Source organism: Pseudonaja textilis, chromosome 5 (assembly GCF_049901715.1).
Source record: "Pseudonaja textilis isolate UNSWEBS1 chromosome 5, rPseTex1.2, whole genome shotgun sequence".
Taxonomy (NCBI): Eukaryota; Metazoa; Chordata; class Lepidosauria; order Squamata; family Elapidae; genus Pseudonaja; species Pseudonaja textilis.
Window position 1 is genome coordinate 22,371,387 of NC_141994.1, and position 22,199 is coordinate 22,393,585.

Below are 22,199 nucleotides of genomic sequence, written 5' to 3' on the forward strand. Positions count from 1 at the left end.
TTATCATAGGGATTTTTGACTGAGATACAGCCTGAATCAAAGAAAAATATAGTTTTAAAAGTCCTTAAGTACCTTTAAAACTTTTTAAAGAGGAGTATGATTTTTCTTTTTGCTTGGAGACTGCAGCCGTTTAAGAAAAAGACATACATGTATTTTATTTTGCTTTAGATTTATAATTCAGTTTAGTCATTCTAAAACTAGAGATTAAAACAGACTCTTTAGCCATGCTGGGAGTTTGTGTAATTGGCTTAGTTACTTAGAAATGGTACACAACAACCTTAGAGAGCAAGAAGATAAAGAGTATCATTAAAATTTGGGATTTATTTTATCAATGGTTAGAAAAGAGAATAGGGAAATAGGATATAATACAATATAAATACAATGATAGAGTAAAGATAAAACAATGTAATATAATGAGTTATAATGGAATGAATGATATCACGAATTGAGCTATCTTAGAAACTGAAATTTGCTCGAAAAGGATGTTACAGTTTATAAGTAAAGTCCAATATGTAATTAATAACAATACAATATAATATGCATATTCATGTAAAATAAATTTTAATAATGTAGTTAGAAGGGAAGGACTGTTGATATTGTGCACAAGAAGATTTATACCGACACACTGTACAATGGAAAGAAGGTTTTATGTTTTGTGTTTATGTTTATGTTTGTTGTTAAAAAAAAATTATCCCCCCAAAAGAAAGAAATGGTATACAACAATCAAGTGTCATCATAAAAAGTAAAAGGAAAAAAGATTAGAAAAAGCAATGCTTAAGCCTGCTGTGCCACTGGTCCATATTCCTAATTTTTCTCTCAAATCAAACTGTACAAAATATGCGTCGGAAAGGATATTAGTATTATACACCAGTTTCCTCATTTTATGTTGAAAAGCACAATTGTGACATCATTGATTAAGCATTCTCTTAGCTTTAGATGTCTTGACTCACTTCCATAATTTAACAACCTTGGGTCCTCTTTTTTACAGCAATGATTGATTTTGGGCTAAAAATGACATTCATAGAATCTGATGACTTCATCCCTTCATTCCTAGATTAACCACATGTTGTTCCTCTTCCTGTTGATCTGACTTCTTACACAATTATACATATTTTTCCTTTTTGCCAGTGCTCTGGCAAAAAGTATCTGGTCAACTTTAGCCCCATTATGCATCGCTTTAAAAGGCCATTCAGACAGTGAGAGGCATGATTTAAAATAAATTTAACTTGAGGTTGAAATTATTTTAAATCAGGTATCTTGCTTTCTGAATGTCCAAGATGATTAGGGGGCCGAAGACTAAAGAATATGAAGAGCGGTTGCTGGAATTGGTATGTCTAGTTTAATGAAAAGAAGGACTATGGGTGACATGATAGCAGTGTTCTAATATTTGAGGGGCTGCCCCAAAGAAGAGGGGGTCAAATTATTCTCCAAAGCAGCAGAGGGCAGGACAAGAAACAATGGATGGAAACTGATCAAGGAGAGAAGCAACCTAGAACAAAGGAGAGATTTCCTAACAGTGAGGACAATAAATCAGTGGAACAGCTTGCCACCAGAAGTTGTGGATGTTCCGTCATTTGAGGCTTTCAAGAAGAGGCTGGACAGCTGTTTGTCTGAAATGATTTAGGGTCTCCTTCTTGTGCAGAGAGTTGGACTAGATGTCCATCGCCCACATTCATTCTTTTGTCTGGTGGTTAGATTCAGGAATCCTATGCTTAAAAGCGGGTGTTTGCAAATAATTCATCAAGAGCAGGTGCAGAATTTCATCTCGGCCTGCACCGAGTCCTCCTGCAAACTGACACAGCATGTACGGCTGTGCAATTTTTCTTAACTGCCTGGCTGTCACAGCATGAAATGAATTGGAGGTTTCACTGCACAAGTCCATCATTGCTAATACGGTAGTTCAGAACCCGGACTACAACGGGAGGTCAACGATCAAGTCCAAAAGATCGTTCGTCAAAGGGCCGATGGCCTGCGTAATGGAAATATTAATTCAGAAGTTTTGTCCAGGAAATTCTTTGTTCGCTGGCAGCCCCTGAAAGTATCTGTGTAATATTTTTCCCCCATCTTTGGGACCGAAAGCCAGTAGAAAGGTGGATGGTTTGGGCATATAATGCCACATTTTAAATCCCTACAGATTTGGAGCAGGGATTCAAATTTTTTTACTACTGGTTCTGTGGGTGTGGCTAGGTGGGCATGGTTAGGTGGGCGTGGCCATCTGGTCATGTGACTGGGTGGATGTGGCTATATGGTGTTTTCTTCCCTTTCACAACACTCCACCGCACCCTGTTTTTTGCCTACTGGACTTCAGGGAACCGGTTGTTGGGATTTTTGAATCCCATCTCTGGATGGATGGATGATAGATAGATAGATAGATAGATAGATAGATAGATAGATATAGATAAGTTAATTTAGATATAGACAGACATAGCAGAGAGAGAGAGACAGATAGATGATAGACAGACATAGGACAGGAGATAGAATAGATAGATAGACAGACAGATAGATACAGATAATTATAGATAATGTAGATAGATCGATAATTATATACTGTAAATAGATGATAGCTAATAGATAGATGACTGATAAAAGATAAATAGAGAGGAGGAAAAACAAGGAGAGAAAGGAATATTCTTTGCCTCTTGAACTTGTGTTAAGTTACTTTAGTAGAGCGCTAATTTGAAATTTTGGTGGAATAATATTGCTGCCTTCAGGTTAACTGCAAATGAAGCAATTGATCTGCCCCCTTCAAGAAAATAAGAGATTTCTGTTTGCAGGAGAGCTGCCAGAGACTACTAGGGGCTGCTGAGAAGGCAGATTATTCTATTTATTCAACCAATTATCCTGAGAGATCTGTAGTAAACCCTAAACTGACTAATCTGAACCATGAGGGTAAATATTGCCTTAATTAATATCCGCAGAAAATGAAATATGTAATGCCTTAACAAACATAAAAGATCACGAAACTCTAAATTTGGATTGTTTCAGAACTCATTGCAATGTCCTTTAAAAGAAATGATACTCTATCTTTCTCAATTATACATTTGCATGTGCAAACATTCCTGACACTTGCTAACTAATTCAGGTTACTATACTGTGTTAAAATTCATTTTTAAATCACTGTGTATCCTCTGATCAATCTCAGTTAATTCTTAAAAGAAACAGCTCTTTCAGATGGAAGAAGGCTGTAAGAATCAGCAGTCAGACCAGGTTAGTGACCTAGATAGGAGATCTTCCGCACTAACAAGAATGTATAGCGCAATAACTGAGTTAGAAGGGACCTCGGAGGTCCAATCCCTTGCTCAAGCAGGAAACCATATACCAAGTGATATCATCATCATCATCATCTTTTAATGACCCCATAATCCCTTGCAGGGTGGAGCCTGGGCAACTGAATGGAGCTAGCAGAGTGTTTAATGGCCGGATGCCCTTCCTGTCACCAATGCAGAGTTTTGTTCAGCAGATATATTCTGCTGTTTGGTATAGTGGTTAAGGCTAAAAACGGTGAGTTCTGTTCCACCTCAAGCACAAAGCCACTGGAGGAATCTTGAGCTACCCAGTCACTCCCTCTCAGCCCTAGGAAGAAGATGAGTTGCAAAATACTTCTGCAATCTTGCTGAGAAAAAAGAGGTTGAGGAAGAAGGGGAAGGGGAAGAAAGAGAAGGAGGAGAAGATGGAGGAAAGGGAAGAAGAAAAGGAAGAAGAAGAGGAGGAAGGAGAAGGGGAAGAAGAGGAAGAAGAGAAGGAGGAGGAGGAGGAGGAAAGGGAAGAGGAGGAGGAGGAAGGGGACGGGGAAGAAGAAAAAGAAGAAGAAGAAGGAGGAGGAGGAGGAGGAGGAGGAGAAGAAGAAGAAGAAGAAGAAGAAGAAGAAGAAGAAGAAGAAGAAGAAGAAGAAGAAGAAGAAGAAGAAGAAGAAGAAGAAGAAGAAGAAGAAGAAATAATTGATTCTTCAGTGTCATCAAGAAATTTACAAGGGCGGCTCCATAAAACAAGGACACCTGAAAGATACAGTGCTTTGTTTGAAATTCTGCTTGGTTTTTTTTGTGTTGCACAGAAAACAGGCAAGACTAGGATCACACCATTGTTGTCTTTGTCTTGACTTTTTTTTTTTTTTGCCATAACCTCCAAACATTTCTGCCACCTCTGCATATTTTATTAACTATACCGAGCAAGGTCAAATGAACCAAAATGCCACTTGTTTTATTTTGCAGGTTTTTTTAAAAAAAAAAACAGGATTGAATAGGGTGAAACATGTTTTAAAAAAAAACTAAAAACCAGATTGGAAAATTAAATTTTGCCATAAATTCATTTCTATCACCATAAAAAGAGGTAACTAGTGTCAAAGGGTTGGAGATGGATTTCTCTGAATGCTGCTCACTTTCTCCTATATTGTTTGATCTCATTATACAAGAACAAAGGCGGAATATTAAGTGAGACAAGGACATTCAACACCTTAATATGAAAACAGAACAAAACGTAATACATCGTTGGCACATGACATGTCCATTCTTCTTCAAAACCCCTTGCAGAGATATAACTCAGTTGCAGTTTGCATCAAATACATTTTAGGCAATAGCAGGGTTAGCAATTAATTTTCACATTCTGCTACGTTAATCAGTAAAGAATCGTACGGGAACGGCTAAGGCAAGGGACTTCAAACTTGGTAAATTGAAGTTGTGGACTTCAGCAATCAGAATTCCTGAGCTAACATGACTGGAGGAGGAATTCAGGGAGTTGAAGTCCATAAGTCTTAAAGCTGTCAAGTTTGAAGACCCTTGGGCTAAACTTTATATCAATCCAATTGGATTTAGAAAGTTAGAATAGAATAGAGCTGGAAGGGACTTGGAGGTCTTCTAGTCCAGCCTCCTGCTGAAGCAGGAGAATCCATACCATTTCAGATAAGTCCAGTCTCTTCTTAAAAACCTCCAGTGATGGAGCACCTACAACTTCTGAAGGCCAAGCTGTTCCACTGGTTGATTGTCCTCATTGTTAGGAAATTTCTCCTTAATTCCAAGTTGCTTCTCTCCTTGATTAGTTTCCATCTGTTGTTTCTTGTCCTGCCCTTCTGGTCCTTTGGAAAACAAATTGACCCCCTCCTCTTTGTGGCAACCAGTGGTGGGATTAATGGCAGGGGAAGGATACTATAAAATTGCCACTCCTGAGGAAAGGTTACTGCAAAATCCCATTCCCTCCCCACCCCATTAACCTGCTTTCCAGCTCCGTTCTCCTGTGCAGGGCAACAAAAGAAGATCAGCTGGGACTCAATGGGAGGCAGAGAATAGGTGGGGGCGTGGCCAGTCAGAGGCGGGATTGGCCGGTTCTCCAAAAGACTCAAAATTTCCTCTACTGGTTCTCCAGAACTGGTCAGAACCTGCTGAATACCACCTCTGGTGGCAACCCTTCAAATATTGGGATACTGCTATCATGTTGCCCCTAATTCTTCTTTTCCTTAGACTAGCCAAGCCCAAATCCTGCAGCCGTTCCTCGTATGTTTTAGTCTCCAGGCCTTTGATCATCGTAGTTGCTCTTCTCTGAACTTTTTCTACATCTTTTTTGTAGGATGGGGAATTTTTGATTGGGGCTTTTCTGTAACCCTGACGTAGACCTTGATTTACAATAGTTGACTGAGTGACCATTCAAAGTTACACCGGCACTGACAAAAGTGACTTATGACCGTTTTGCACACTTACGGCCATTGCAGCATCCCCATGGTCATGTGATCCAAATTCAGACTCTTGGCCACTGGTTCATATTTATGACGGTTTCAGCATCCCCGGGGTCACGGGATCCCCTTTTGTGACCTTCTGAGAAGCAAAGTCAATGGGGGGGGAGCCAGATTCACTTAACCAGGTTACTAACTGAACAATTGCAGGGATTCACTTAACAATGGTGGCCAGAAAGGTCCAAAAAATGGGGGTAAAACTCACTTAACAATTGTCTCGCTTAGCAACAGAAATTTGGGGCTCAATTGTGGTCGTAAGTCAAAGACTACCTGCATGCAAAGAGAGATAGGACTATTTGTGATAGGTTAAAGCCCATAGTGGTATAAAACTTTCCCCTAATTCTAAAGGACGGAGAAGAATTGCGGAGATACACTCATAAGACACAAAAGCAGAGGTGGAGAACCGGTAGCGGAAATTTTGAGTCATTCGGAGAACCGGCAAATCCCACCTCTGACTGGAGATTTTACAGTATCCTCCCCCTGCCATACCCACCAAGCCACGCCCACAGAACCGGTAGTAAAAAAATGTGAATCCCACCACTGCACAAAAGGAACATTTGGCATCTTCAATGGAATCTCTAAACTTCCATTCAGGTGTCACATTGTTATGATCATTCAGTTTTGGTGATCTATTTGTCCATGCAGATTATCCCACCAAGGTTAATAGATATGGCATGTTAATGAGGTTCCCACATGCCACAAGTTATTAACTTTTGCTATATTCTCAAGCATTAATTAAGAAACAACTTGGAAGCTGGAATACTGCATCCAGTTTTGGTCACCATGATGTAAAAAAGATGTTGAGACTCTAGAAAGAGTTCAGAGAAGAGCAACCAGGATGATTAGGGGACTGGAGACTAAAACATAATGAAGAACGGTTACAGGAACTGGGTATGTCTATCAGTTTAATGAAAAGAAGGACTAGGGAAGACATGATAGCAGTCTCCCAATATCTCAGGGGTTGCCCCAAAGAAGAGGGAGTCAAGCTATTCTCCAAACAAAAGCATCTGGGGGTAGGAGAAGAAGCAACAGATGGAAACTAATCAAGGAGAGAAGCAACTAAGAACTCAGGAGAAATTTCCTGACAGTGAGAACAATTAACCAGTGGAACAACTTGCCTCCAGAAGTTGTGGATGCTCCAACACTGGAAGTTTTAAAAAAGATGTTGGATAACCATTTGTCTGAAGTGGTGTAGGGTTTCCTGCCTAAGCAGAACGTTGGACTAGAACAGGGGTCGCCAACCTTTTGGACCTCAGGGACCACCAAACTCATAATTTTAAATCCCGGGGACCACTCATATGAATTTTGACTGACAGTGGTTTGCTGACGTTGGTGGGAGAGAGAGAGATCTGATCTAACCTCCCTCTCTCCCTCTTTCCTCTCTCTCTCTCTCTCTCATACACACACACACAAACACACAGAAGCAGGAGTGGGATTCAAATTTCTTAACAACCGGTTCTTGGGTGTGGTCTAATTTATGTGTGTGGCTTGGTGGTCATGTGATGGGCTGGGCATGGCTTGCTGACTGGGCATGGGTTGGTGGTCATGTGACTGGCTGGACATGGCTTGTATGTAAATATTATAAAAATTTGTGTAAATATTTATTTTTTTATATAAAAAAGAGCAACTTTTATCCAAAATCAGGCAAAGCAGGCAGATTGAGTTGCTCACAGAATCACAGATTCACTTGGAGATCTGTGTTTCTGCCATCGGCTATCTGAGTCTGCAACTGAATAATAGAACCTTCAGTCCTGCGGGACTGAAGATCTAAGGATTAGGTAGAAAGCAAGACATCTAATGGTTTCCTGCTTTCTAGCTAATCTAAATCTCCCAGCACAGCAGAACAGTTGATGGTTGGGGGAAAAAAGAAGGAAAAATAGCAATTTAGCTGGCAAGTTTGCCAGTTAAGGAGTGAGTGGGAGGGGAGGGAGGGCCATGTGGGTGGTGCAACCTTATGTTCCCGCGCAGCCTGTATTGTTTTGGGGGGAGTTCTGGGCGTGACATTTCTCTGCGGACCACCACCAGTGGGCCGCGGACCACCTGTTGGCAACCACTGGACTAGAAGACCTCCAAGGTCCCTTCCAACTATTCTATTCTATTCCATTCCATTCCATTCCATTCCATTCCATTCTAGTTTTAAAGTGAGATACACAGTAAAGTTGCAATAACCAAGACATGGAGAACTCTCTTAGGAGGGAATGAGATACAAAAGAATGCAATTTGTCCCCAACTGGTGGGGGTGGGGGGGAGTGTAACAGCAACAGGAGTTGAAGAGAACTAAATAAATGAGTGTAACTTATCCAAGGAGACAGGCGAGGAGGCATTGAGATGATACATATAGTATGTCTTCTCCACAGTAGAGACATAAGCAGACCCTTTGCAGGCCAAAGATAGATTAGATAATGGAAAGTGACAGAGAATAAGATAAGGTCAGAGCCTGGAGAAGCAAATAAATAGGTCCGAAGACAGATTCAGAAATTAGAATTGCTGGATGATTCATTCTACCATGCAGGACACGCCAACGGGAAAACTAGAAATCTTCTGTAGCAAAGGAAAAAAGGGATATGAAAAGAAATGTGAGGCTAAACTAAACTTTGTCTGTCTGAAAACTGCAAGATCGAAACTTGAAGACAATTAGCCTACGTTGGTTTTTCTTACGTAATTGGTATGATAGATGGCCACACATCCAGTTCTTAGCCACAGGATCTCTGCCACATAGTGATAAATATGAGGCTCAGAGAGAGAGAAAAGGATAGGAAGAAACACTGATAGCTACCCATTCTCTGAACATCGTCCATCCTGGGCACTGAATGAGGTAGGGATCCTGTGGGAAGAAAGAGTATGCGATCATAGAATTAAAGGATTCATCATAACGACTGCGAACAATTGCCGGGAGTGACAAATGTTGAACGAACAGGATCAAGAATTAATGTTACTTTATACTAACCAATAATTTGGTTAACTGGAACATTTTAAATATTTGAGATGGCATCTTCCCTCAGCCTTAGTCAGCATAGAGAATGGCAAGAGACGATCAGAATTGTAGGGTAGAGTAGAGTATAGAGTAGAGTAGAGAATAGAATAGTAGAATAGAATAGAATGAGGAAGAAGAGTATAGGGAATAGAATAGAATAGAATAGAATAGAATAGAATAGAATAGAATAGAATAGAATAGAATAGAATAGAATAGAATGAGGAAGAAGAGTGGAGTAGAGTAGAGTAGAATAGAGTAGAGTACAGTAGAAGCTAATTCTTTATCAGTCAAGTGTAATTGGACACACAAGGACATTGTCTCTGGTACATAAGCTCTCCTGTGGAGAATATTAAATTGCCTACAGAAGCTGACTTGTTGAAGCAAATGTTGGGAAATCCTTATTGTCTGTAATGATTTCAAATTTTAGAAGATGACAGGGCAGAGGCTGTTTGAAAGAAAACAAGTGACTGAATTAAAAGATAGTCAGGAATGCCTTCCTAGAGACACGCTCCTTGTAACGTATGTTGAGCCTTTAACTGAAAAATATAAAATATCCCTGCAACTAGTAAAAAAATTAAATCCCAAACCAAGAATTCAAAATAGCCTAAAACACAATCACAGGAATGTCTCGCTGTCAACCTTATCCAAAGCCAGAGGACAAGTGATATCAACAGCCTTGATGTAAGTATGTACTTTCACTGTCCTACTTATATCAGTTATTTGCTTCATTGAAAAACATGAATCATGTCTCAGCTCTCCAGAGGAACCTGAATGCACTATAAAAACCACTTACCCAGCACACTGGCATTGAAATGAAATTTCTGCCCTGGAACTAATCCATCTCTCCTCTGTTGAACTAATGGTTCATAGTACGTATTATATATTTGGAGTGCCAATACCATCAATATTAATATAGTGTAAATAACAGTTGTGATAACCATTCACATATTAATTTCAGTATTTCAGTGTTTTGGGCATTATAGCACGATAGGGACCCTATATATAAATTCCAGAGTGATAGATAGATTAGATAGATAGATAGATAGATAGATAGATAGATAGATAGATAGATAGATAGATAGATAGATAGATAGAGGTATTTTGATCTGGGATTTTCCATAGAAGATTTCTTCAGATTTTATCTCCATGTTCCACCAAGATGCCAACAATAATTTTTGTCACTGAAACATGGGTAATTTCCAAAATTTATCTTGAAACTACTAGTCCTTCTCGACTAGTTTGTCCTCAAAATTTGAGGAAATCCATGCTTTGATTAACAGCCCATGTTGCTACAAAGCAGCAAAATGTTTGTCTTGAAAATACACCAACTCCACATCTCAAGGGTTAAACACTCACCCTTTTGGCTGGCTCTCAAATTCTTCAGCCCACTGCTCCTGCGCGTCTTCAGTGGAGAGGTCCACGTCACGTGTGGTGGCAAAATTTAACTCGCTGCCTTCAGTCCCGTGGAAGTAAATGACATTTCCATCTGACTGACAGCTATGCTGCAGAAAAACACACATGCAGGAAGGATCTGTTAAGTCGATTTTGTATGTGAAGTTTGCAGGGGGGGGGAAAAGTGTATTATTTGATAAATGGCTTGTAACAGAGGCTAAACTCAAAAAAAAGATTGACATTGACATTGACATCCGCCCAATGTTGCGCCCAACATTTCTGCTGCTAAGTGAAACATTTATTCAGTAAATTTTGCCCCGTTTTACGACCTTTCCTCCCACAGTTGTTAAGTGCTTGCTTACTTGCTTCCCCATTGACTTTCCTTGTCAGAAGGTCGTAAAAGGGGATCCCGTGAGCCCAGGGACTCTGAAACCGTCATAAATATGAGTCAGTTTCCAAGCGCCTGAATTTTGATCATGTGGCAATGATCATAAGTGTGAAAAATGGTCATTAAGTCACTTTTTTCAGTACCGTTGTAACTTTGAATGGTCACTAAATGAACTGTTGTAAGTTAAGGACTACCTGTAATTAATCATTTCTCTAACACAATTATTTTAATTTAAAGCTGTACCAGACATTAAAAGTCCATCCTATTTTGATTATTGTTCATCATGGCCACCCTACATTTGTCAAACACAATTAGGTACACACACAGGGCATTTGATGCACATAAAAAAGGCAAAACTTTAATTGCATTGCCACCTTTATTTTTTTAAACACACACACAAGCACACTGGTAGATGCATAAGTGCATAATTGTGCCTACCGTCCCTGTCCTATTGTCCTCATTTATTTGTATCTATTTCCTGTATTCTTACTCATGTTTATACTTATACCTATTATCTTGTAAGTGATTGACAAATCAAATCAAATCAAGTCAATGAATGAATGAATGAATATATTGCATCTTTAATCCTAAATGTCAGCTGCCTATTTTTCATTGGCACTGATCCCTGAAACACTGGATACTGATTTATTGATAGTAGTTTGAGGATTTTAATTTTTTATTGCAGTAGGTCCCCAAAAAATAATAATGAAAATGATTAAAATGTTAGTATTTTAGCAGTAGACACCCTACTTTTAACTATGAATCACTGCATCACGATATTCGCTTTCATAAGGAGGTGACACTTTCAAAGATTTTTAAAAATACATTTTTATTAAAGAAAAATATAAGAGAGAAAAAAGAAGTAGAAAGTAGTTGGACAGGGGTATATGTATCTTGGAAATTAGTATTTTTCAGTATTTCATTAATGGATTATAAATGAATTATATCATTTAAAAAACTGTAAGAGTGTATTACATTGTTTTTAAAAACTACTTTGTGCCATGGTACTTGTAACAGAATCTATGTACCAAAAACAGCAGCACAGGTCATAAAATTATACTCAATTCTGTCCATATGATTCAAGGTCTACTCTGATTTAAAAGAACCCATAAAGCTGAAATTTTAAGATGTTTTTGTAACAAGAAACCAAATCCTTGGATGTGAGGCAAATGCATTCCTCAAACTGTAAATCAGAAATGGCTTCCAAGCTGAATTTAATTCTGCAACAGATTTAAGGTATAAAGTTAGCTTGGGTATCAAAGCATGGTCCTGCAATGTAGTTAACCTTTCTTCCACCGAGTGGATCAAATGTCCCTTTTAAATAAGAAACCTCATAATTGCTTTGCAATATGTCAGGTGATGATATAGAATTAAACAGCTAAGCCAAAGCAATAAAAATAGATGGTGACACCTCTCAATCAAAGGCCTCCAGCAACTCTATCTTTAATAATCACCTGATGCCTAAAAGCTGAGCCTATAGAGAACAAATTGAAACTTATTTGAAAACATACAGTGTAGCATCAAATAAGGTATATACATAAATCCAAAAATGAAATGATGATAAGCCATGAGGCAGCAGCTACTGTTAGAAACAAACATTTTATTGTTCTAAATGTAATAGAATGCACAACTAAAACCTCTGTAAATTTGATTGAATCAATTAAATATATTTCTCCTCCCCCTCTCCCTCCTCTCCTCCTTCATTTCCCTTCTTCTTCCCTCCTTCCCTCCTTCTCCTTCCGTTCTCCTCCTCCTTCCTCCTCCTTCCTCATTTCACTTCTTCTTTCTTCCTCCTCCTCCTCCTCCTCTTCCCCCTCTCCTCCCCCTCCTCCTCCTTCTCCTTCCCTTCTCTTCCTCCTCCCCCTTCTCCTTCTCCTCCTTCCCTTCTCCTCCCCCCTCCTTCTTCCTCATTTCACTTCTTCTTTCCTCCTCCTCCTCCCTCATTTCCTTCTCCTCTTCTCCTCCTCCTCTTTGGGTGTTGAGGAAGATACAAAATTCATCCATTCATTTATTTCACCCCAAATTTGAAATTCCTTTAATAAGCATAACTGTAAAGCAACACATCATTTTTATTTATTAAATATAGCCTCCCATAACTTCCACTTTGCAGCTTCAAGATGCTTCCACTGGATACATCTGGACTAAATCCCTTAGTTTACTTGATTCAAAGGTTTTGTGATAGCTCCCATCTTTCTGAATTCTCAATTCCACTTCTGCTATATTGGTCTGTTACCTATACCAATACTTAGATCTAATCAAAATCTATCTCAAAGATTTGTTAGCAGCTTAATGGACATGAAATTTCTCTCAGACAATTAGAGCTTCACAAATATTTTTTTTTAAAAAAAACAACTCTGGCTATTTTGGGATGAGCTTTGTCCAGCGTGCAGTCAGTATCCAGTTTGCAACAGGCTGGTGTTAAATGGAAAGAAATCTGCCCACTTCCCTTGTACGTTTACTTTTATGGAGAGTCATCGATTTTCTCCATTAAGAAGTTGTCATTCACCCACCCAGCCGGAAACGCAATTTAAAATAAAAATAAAAATCCCAGCCAGACTGGTTGCACCGACTACAGAAATAAAGAGCCTTTTCAAAATGCAAGTTAGACTATTATTTGCAACAAACCAAGTGGTAAACTTCAACAGCCCTCCATTTTGTAATCACTGTCACATATTAAATGATTGTTTTTACCACTTCTGATCCTTCACAGAGTGGTTTTTAATTAAAACCTATGCTGTGCAATTTGATTAAATAGGAGGAAAGAAAAATTAAGTTGGAAAGAAATTAATTAAAAATGTATTATGTACACAAACATGAATTCGATATTATGCGTTGCCAGGAACAAATTATAATATGTTTTTTTTTCTTTTTATTTTAAGACTGCAATTTGAAATCCATCTATTTATAATTGTAATATTGCACAATAAAACTGATTGCAGATTAATGGAAAGTTGTAACTTTGATACACCTTAATGCGTTTACAGTTATGTATTTAACAGTAATTGCTGTTTTTTTAAAAAAATAATGGGTTACAAGGTTGAAATACAAAGAGAATAATTCAGGCTTTTTCATAATTAAAAGCAGTGGTGGGATTCAACCAGTTCGCACCAGTTTGGGAGAACCAGTTTTTCACTTCCTGAGCAGTTTGGTGAACTGGTTGTTGGAACAAGACATTAGGACAGAGAACCGGTTGTTAAATTATTTGAATCCCACCAATTATTAGGATTAAAGCTGCTCTTTACTGAGTAAAGATGAAAGGTTTAATTACTTTTAATGTGATAAGTAGATGAACAGTTGTTATAGCTAACAACTAGTTAACAGTGGCTGGTCTTGAACAGTTAAACAGGGTCAAATCCAATTAATATTTGAACAGGGGATTATAGCAAATCCCAGAAGATCAATCACATTAGCAAACTAATGGACAAAAAATAAAAATAAATGAATAAAAACCAAATAAAAAGATGTCCATTTAGCCACCAGAAGCTAAGTGTAAATTCATGAGCACTTGCAAAGCAACCACCCCAAAATTGAATCCATCTTGCTCAGATTTCTTCCAATAACCAGTTCACCAAACTGCTCAGAAAGTTAACATCTGGTTCTCCCAAACTGGTGTGAACCGGCTGAATCCACTACTGATCTTGCTGCCTTATGTAAGTTTATCTTTCCTTATGCAACTTAATCCCGGAACTAGTGAATTTCCCCATTTCCACAGTTGTTACAGTATTTATAGATGGGGAGTCCATTAAAAAGAAACAGTAAGAAAGGAGCACAGGTAGTCCTTGGCTTACGGACCAGAACTGAGGCCAAAAATTCTGTAGCTAAACAAAGCAGTTGTTAAATAACTTTGGCCACTTTCTTGCCACCATTGTTAAGTGACTCGCTTAACCTGGACGGCCTCCTGCAGCACTCTGCCGGCCAAAATGGGGCATGGGGGGGTCATGTAGCCCCCCCCCGCACCCCATTTTTCAGCCTAGAGGTTTCCTGCAGTACTCTGCTGGCCAAAAAGAGACATCGGGGCAGCGTGCAGCCCCCATGCACCCATTTTCGGCCTGGACAGCTACTTGCAGGACTTTGCCAGCCAAAAAGGGGAGCAGGGGGCAGCGCGCAACCCCCACCTGCCCCAATTTGGGGCTGGACGGTCTCCTGCAACAGTCTACTGGCCAAAATGGGGCACAGGGGGGCACCCCCGCACCCCCATTTTTCAGCCTAGAGACTTCCTGCAGTACTCTACTGGCCAAAATGTGACATCGGGGGGCAGTATGCAGCCCTCACGCACCTTATTTTTGGACTGATGGCCTCCTGCACCACTTTGGTGGCCAAAACAGGGAGCAAGGGTCAGCACATGGCCCCCACCTGCCCTATTTTTGGGCTGGACGGTCTTCTGCCACACTCTATTGGCCAAAACAGGGAGCAGGGAGCAGTGTGTAGCCCCCATACCCCCATTTTTGGGCTGGGCCGCCTTCTGCAGCACTTTGCTGGCTGAATAGAGAGCTGCAGGACACTGTCCAGGCTGAAAATGGGGCACAGGGGGCCACGTGCAGCCCCCCTGTACCCCATTTTGGCTGCCAGAGGCACCACGGGCTGGTCCTTTGCTATTTCCAGGCCAGCCCCATGGGCCAGATTTCAGGCCTTGAGTTTGAGCGTGCTTTAGTTTAGAACACGTAGGTCAAAAAATTATCTATTTAAACTGCACAGAAATTGCATGTTCTAGTGCAAAGACAATGGGCAGTGTTATGTCTGTGGAACTGGTTGGAGTTCCCAACCAGGTCCGCTGTTTGAGCGGGAGCACCAGCAGCTCCCATTGGTTGGCTCTGTTTGACAGCCGGCTATATAAGCCGGCTGTCGAGCAGAGCCATCCCGTTGTCGCCCGCTGGTCTGCGAGTTAGCTAGCAGACGCGACAACCCTTTATTCATTGCAATAAAGCCAGTTACTTGTACGCTCTGGTCTCATGCCTCGTCCTTACCATCGCTCTACAACACTGGTGACGAGGATGGGATGGTCGAAGGCTAGCCAGACGCGTTTTTACAAAGAGCTGTAGTCACAGAGAGAAAAGCAAGGGCGCTGTAACCGCAGCCGCCCCACGCTCGCAAAGAGCGCGAAATTCAAAACTGATACTGTGAGAGCTGATTAGCTGAAACGAGCCACAGGCACAGCAGCCGAGGCCGCCCACGCTCACCAAGAGCGCATTTTTCAAAAAGAGCTAAGCAGCCCAGAGAGACAACCGCAGAGCGTTCTTTTAAGAGCGCGATTTGAATAACAATTTGAAACAGACGAACCTGTTCCTTCTCCACGATGAGCGAATCAAGCATTCCCTCCATTCAAACCTAACGAGGAGACGTGGGACTCCTACAGAAATCGATTCAGCCATTTTCTTGACGCCATCGGTCTAGCCGACGCTGCGGAGCATAGGAAGAAGTCCTATTTCCTGAGTTACTGCGGAGCCACCGTCTTCGACACAGCCACAGCATTAGTCGCGCCCGCGCCATCAGAAGCGTCCCATGGGACGAGCTACAGGAAATACTTTCAAATCACTATTCACCCAAACCGTCTCAAATAGCCAGAAGGTATGCCTTCAGGGTCAGGAAGCAAACAGAGGGGAGTCAATTAACGAATACATGGCCGCCCTGAGAACAGCCGCCTTGCAATGCAGATTCAAAGAATATTTGGAAGACATGCTGCTGGATCAGATCGTCTGTGGGGTAAGAGATCTGAAACTCCAAAGGCGTTTACTGGCGAAGAAAGACCTGACTCTAGCCATAGCCATGGAGGAAGCCCTGGCTGCTGAGCTCTTGGCTCAGTCAGCAGCTGAAATCCAGGAAACCAATCCAAACCCAGCATGCAAACTGTCCATTCCGAAGAGGTAATCAGCGAAGATGACCCCACAGACGTGTCTGACGTTAACCGCCTAATTCATCAGAAGCCTTCACAGGTAGGAGCGGGGCAGAGAAACAACTTCACCCCAAGCAACCTCCCATGTGACTAACCTGTGGAGGCTCCCACCCTAGGGGCATCCTGCAGGTTCAGAAACGCCATCTGCCTGAACTGCCAAAAGAAGGGTCACATCGCTAGAGTCTGCCAAGCAGGGCGATCCTTACCTCAAAGACCTCTACCACCTTCTAACTCCCAAAGGCAAGTGGTGGACTGCTATACCTGCTACCACGCTAACCATACTTCCCTAACCCCTGATAAAATTAAAATTTCTGTCTTCCTAGAAGGTAAGCCCTGCAGGATGGAGGTAGACACGGGATCCGCGCTCTCAATCATCTCCTGGGATACCCTGAAGAGACTCCAGCCCAGGCTGTCAAGGAAACAGCTACAAAGATGCCACCTGACGCCACGAGACTACCAGGGAAAGAACATTCCTGTCCTCGGGAAAGGCAAGTTCCTTGTGCAATTCCAAACCTTTAAGGGCCACCTGCCCCTAGTGGTAGTTAACGGTACCCTCCCTAGTCTATTGGGACTTGATTGGTTTCCTTCACTCGGCCTTAGAGTAACCGGGATCCATGCTGTCTCAACTTCTGATGTAGATACCCTATTTTCAGAATTTTCTGATATATTCAGCAATGAGCTGGGTTGCTACTCGGGCACCCCCATATCATTTTCAGTAGACCCCCAGGCAATCCCTCTCCGTTTAAAACCCCGTAGGGTGCCTTTTGCCATCCGTCCAAAATTGGACGCAGAACTAGACAAGCTACTTAAACAAGGGGTGCTAGAACCCACTGATTTCGCGAAATGGGAGACCCCCATAGTCACCCCACTCAAAAAAGATGGCAGTTTGAGAATTTGTGCAGATTACAAAACCACGCTCAACCGCTATCTGCAGGTCAGCGCCTACCCCGTGCCCGTTATCCAGCATCTTTTACATACTTTCGAACCCGGCACCATTTTCGCTAAGTTAGATATGTCCCAGGCATACCAACAGTTCCCTGTCGATGAACAGACAGCGGAATTACAAACTATAGTCACACACAGGGGAGCGTTCAAATGCAAGCGCCTCCAATTCGGGGTCAGCGTAGCCCCAGGCATTTTCAGTCACTCATGGAGAGGATTTTCCAGGGTCTCCCAGGAGTGGTCCCCTACTGATGACATTTTAGTTTCAGCCACGAACCGGCCCCAGCTCATTCAGAGAGTCAGGACAGTGCTAGAGAGGTTCAGGCAGCATGGCCTCAAACTCAAAAGGGAGAAGTGTGCCATCGCCACTAGGCAGGTGGACTTTCTGAGTTATAGAATTGACGCCTCGGGCATCCATCCCATGGAATCCAAGGTGAAGGCCATCCATGAGGCACCCACACCTACCAACAAGACTGAACTACAAGCTTTTCTGGGACTTTTGAATTTCTACGCCTCATTCCTCCCACACAAGGCATCTGTCACTGAACCATTACATAGGCTACTAGATAAAGACTCACCCTGGCACTGGGGACCCAAAGAGGCCCATGCATTCAAATCAATCAAAGCCTTGCTCACTTCAGAAGCGGTCCTGGTTCAGTTCGATCAACGTCTCCCCCTAGTCCTGGCCGCTGACGCATCCCCTTTGGCATTGGGGCTGTCCTGAGCCACAGGCTCCCCAACGGTTCCGAGGCACCAATTGCTTTCTTTTCCAGGACTCTTTCGCCTACCGAGAGGAACTATAGCCAGATCGATAAAGAGGCCCTGGCCGCAGTGGCTGCAGTTAAGAAATTCCACGAATTCGTGTTTGGCCACCACTTTGAGTTAGTGACTGATCACAAACCCTTTTAGGACTTCTGTCTGGAGACAAGCAAACTCCGCAGGTACTTTCGCCCAGAATGACCAGATGGACTTTGTTTCTGGCTGCTTACTCATTTAAGTTAGTGCATCGTCCAGGCAAGACCCTGAGCCATGCCGATGCCCTTAGCCACTGCCCCCTGCCAGTCCCAGTTGAAGACCCAGCACCTATCCATGCCATTTTCGAGGTCAACGAACTCAAACTTCCAGTGACAGCCGAAGACATCGGCGCACTCGAAAAAGGACAAAATCATCGCCCAGGTTCTGGACTGGGTGGGGAGGGTGGCCGGAAACTCAATGTACAACTGATTTTGTCCCCTTTAAAACCCGCCAGCAGGAACTGTCAAAATTACAACGTTGTCTTCTGTGGGGAACAAGAGTGGTCATCCCTACATCACTGCGAGTGCCCATCCTGAAGGTGCTTCACGAGGGACATCCGGGCATCGTAAGAATGAAGGCCCTGGCCCGCAGCTACGTCTGGTGGCCCGGTATGGATGCTCAAATCGCCAACTGGGTAAGCTCTTGCCAACCTTGCCAACAAACCCGGGCCGCCCCTCCAGCTGCCACGCCCACCAGATGGGAGAGCGCAAACGCCCCTGGTCCCGCCTGCACGTTGACCTAGCTGGGCCTGTGCATGGCAAGACCTTCTTGGTGGTCATGGATTCATACTCCAAGTGGATTGATGTAGCCTTACTTCCCACGACCACCACCCAGTCAATAGTGAAAGCCCTAACCCGACTGTTTGTCACCCACGGGCTCCCGGACACCCTGGTTTCAGACAATGGTCCACAGTTCACATCATGTGAGTTCAGCATGTATACTGCCAACTTGGGCATCAGGCACGTCCTTACAGCGCCATTCCATCCCGCTAGCAACGGGATGGCAGAGAGAGCAGTTAGATCAGCCAAAGAAGCACTTGCCAGGTTTGGTCAGGAGGACTGGCACTCTAAATTGTCTCGCTTTCCTACTCAGCCAGCACACAACCCCCTGCACCACCACCAACAAGTCTCCGGCTGAACTTTTAATGGGGAGACGCCTTAGAACCACTCTAGACAGGCTACACCCCACTATTGCCCAGACACCCCTTTAGGGTCCAATAGCCTGGTCAGAGACTTCGTCCCACAAGACCTGGTATACACCAGGAACTACGCAGGGGAACCGTTGTGGGTGCCAGGACAGATCGTATCGGTTACCGGCCCCAGATCCTATCGGGTCCTTCTTGGGGATGGACGTCTGTGGCGGAGACACGTGGATCAACTCAGAAGGCGACGGATGGGCGCGACAGATACCAACCCGTGCCAACCAGCCAGCTCCAACAACGCCTCACCTGCGCCTGATGGAGATCCCCTGCGGAACCAGGTTTTCCCAGACGAGCGAGAGGGCTGGATGGAGAACCCGAGTCTCCAACCAGAGTCACCAATCCAGCCGCCGAGCGACCCAACCGACCAGCCGGACCTCGAGACTCGATCGGGCCAACCTGAGCAGGGGCCTTCACCAGCACCGTCAGGCACCACACCGGGCAGCAAGCCCCAGTACCAACAACCGCTGAGGCGCGCTCCGAGAGCCAGGACTTGACACAGACTGGCAGTTCACCCGAACTGCGACGCTCTGGGCGCCAGCGAAGACAGCCCGCGTACCTACAAGACTATGCATGTTCGCAGCTGGGGGGAAGGGGTGTTATGTCTGTGGAACTGGTTGGAGTTCCCAACCAGGTCCGCTGTTTGAGCGGGAGCACCAGCAGCTCCCATTGGTTGGCTCCGTTTGACAGTCGGCTATATAAGCCGGCTGTCGAGCAGAGCCAGCCCGTTGTCGCCCGCTGGTCTGCGAGTTAGCTAGCAGACACAACAACCCTTTATTCATTGCAATAAAGCCAGTTACTTGTACGCTCTGGTCTCATGCCTCGTCCTTACCATCGCTCTACAACTGGCAGTATCAAAGAAAATAGAACCCCAGCATTACAGAACACTACTATCAGCAAGGGAGAGGTAGAACAAGGGAGAGGGAGTTCAGCGGAAGACCTGGGCCCACCCCCTCTTCATCCTAGGGCACACAGGGAAGAACGGCGAAGAGAGCAACGTGGGTAGCGTAGCTTACAGGGGAGGAAAGGGTCCTGATTCCCTTCATTCCCACAACTGGGAAGAGAGTTTTGAAAACAGAAAGTTTAAAAGAGATGCATGCTGAGAGCAGCAACTGCTGTGAACAAATGCGAGTTTATCTTGTGTTGACTTTGCTTATCTGTGTTCCTGGCATCTTCTCAACTATGTTGAGTTATTGCCGTGCCTTCAAGTCTGGAATTCCTTCTCTTGCCCTGCTGGACTAATTACATTTTGACTTGATTGGACTTATAGTTACAGTTTTTGTTGACCACATTTTGGACTTGATTCTCTGCAGCCAAAGGCTGTTTCTGGGAGAGTTTTTCTCCAGCCCAGAAGGAAGCCAGGATATTGGGGCAAAGTTGGAGCTAATAAAGGGACTCCTACTGATTATCTGACTGTGTTGCCTTTGTGCCACGCCCCTTTGGGTCATCACACATTTGTCTGAAATGGTCTCCCAGGGTCTCCTGCTTGAGCAGGGGGTTAGACTAGAAGACCTCCAAGGTCCCTTCCAACTTTGCTGTTCTGTTAACTCAAGGTGACAAACATATCAAACACAGCTTCCTCCTCTTACTTTACCCAGAACAACAGCCCAATGAGGTGGGTTAGACTGGAAGAAAGAGTGACTGGCCCAAAGTCACTGAGCTGGTTTTCATGGTTAGAAATATAATATATATTACATTGTATAATAATAATAATAGACTGTATGGTTTCTGTTTTCAAAAATGCATGCCTAGCCCCATACGGCATGAAGTGTAATGGGAATAAATGCCAGATGGGGATTAGTTTGACAAATTTAATTTACCTTCTAAAATTCTATGCAGAGACACACACACAGGGAGAGAGAGAGAGAGAGAGAGAGAAAGAGAGAGAGAGACGAAAGGTTAATCAACTAATGCATTGCCCTGACAGATAGATACTTTACACTCTGTTGGTTTTGAAAGGGAATATCGACAAGCTTTTTATGGGAACTTCAGTCCACATTTAATCTCTAATTCACCCACTTTTGATGTAAGCCTTAATTGGAGATGCACGCAACAGTGGAACAAGAGTAGATCAACTGAACAGCGTAAAGGGTTTCCAATTATACATGTATATTCCATTAAGAAAGATTGCTCCATAGAACAATGTGAGTAGGGAGGAAAAAAGGCACTGTAAAATAAAAGATATTAGAAAAGAATTTAGCCGTCGTAATGATAGGAATAGGCGCGGCCGGCAAAGTGGCATTTCCGGATTGCGTGCCAAATATTTCAACACAGATTTAGATCTTTGTATCAGCAATTTAGGAATATTTCAAAAGTATATTGTTGTTGAAGACAACAATTCAGACACCACACTATAAAAATGTTTTATAGAGGAACAAAAATCCCATATTGGTTGTATTATAGGAAACATCTATGATCTCCAACTTGCCAAAAATATGATCAGTGTCAGTAAGGAATCTTTATAAAGCCCTATGTATATGGTTTTTAAAAAATACACAATCAAGTATACTTCAAAGGAAACACATCTTTATCATTTTACAGATGATAGATGATAGGTAGGTAGATAGATAGATAAATAGACAGACAGACAGACAGTAGGTAGATAGGCAGTAGGTAGATAGATGGATAGATAGATAAATACTAGATAGATATATACTAAGATACTAGATAGATAGAAGATAGGTAGGTAGGTAGAGAGTAAATAGAATAGATAGATAGATAGATAGATAGATAGATAGATAGATAGATAGATAGATAGATAGATAGATAGATAGATGATAAGCATGTAGATAGACAGACAGATAGGTAGGTAGTATAGATATAGATGATAGACATCTAGACAGTAGATAGAGAGTAGATGGAGATAGATACTAGATAGATGCTAGATAGATAGATACATAA

General features: G+C 42.7%; 1 protein-coding gene across 6 annotated transcripts in view; it reads right to left on the bottom strand.

The window, feature by feature from the left end:
- Positions 1 to 22,199, bottom strand: part of RELN (reelin) — a 357,738-nt gene that overhangs the window by 167,492 nt on the left and 168,047 nt on the right. For 4 of the 6 annotated variants that reach the window (XR_015743791.1, XM_087934254.1, XM_087934253.1 and 1 more), the window contains exons 11-12: positions 10,050 to 10,195; positions 8,496 to 8,543 (exon numbers count right to left, since the gene is read on the bottom strand). Coding sequence is in view for 5 of the 6 variants with exons in the window: in XM_087934254.1 (XP_087790380.1) it covers positions 8,496 to 8,543; positions 10,050 to 10,195 (194 nt within the window). In the remaining variant the exon portion in view is untranslated. The remainder of the gene's footprint in view (positions 1 to 8,495; positions 8,544 to 10,049; positions 10,196 to 22,199) is intronic. The other 2 variants (XM_087934256.1, XM_087934255.1) reach the window with 1 other exon arrangement.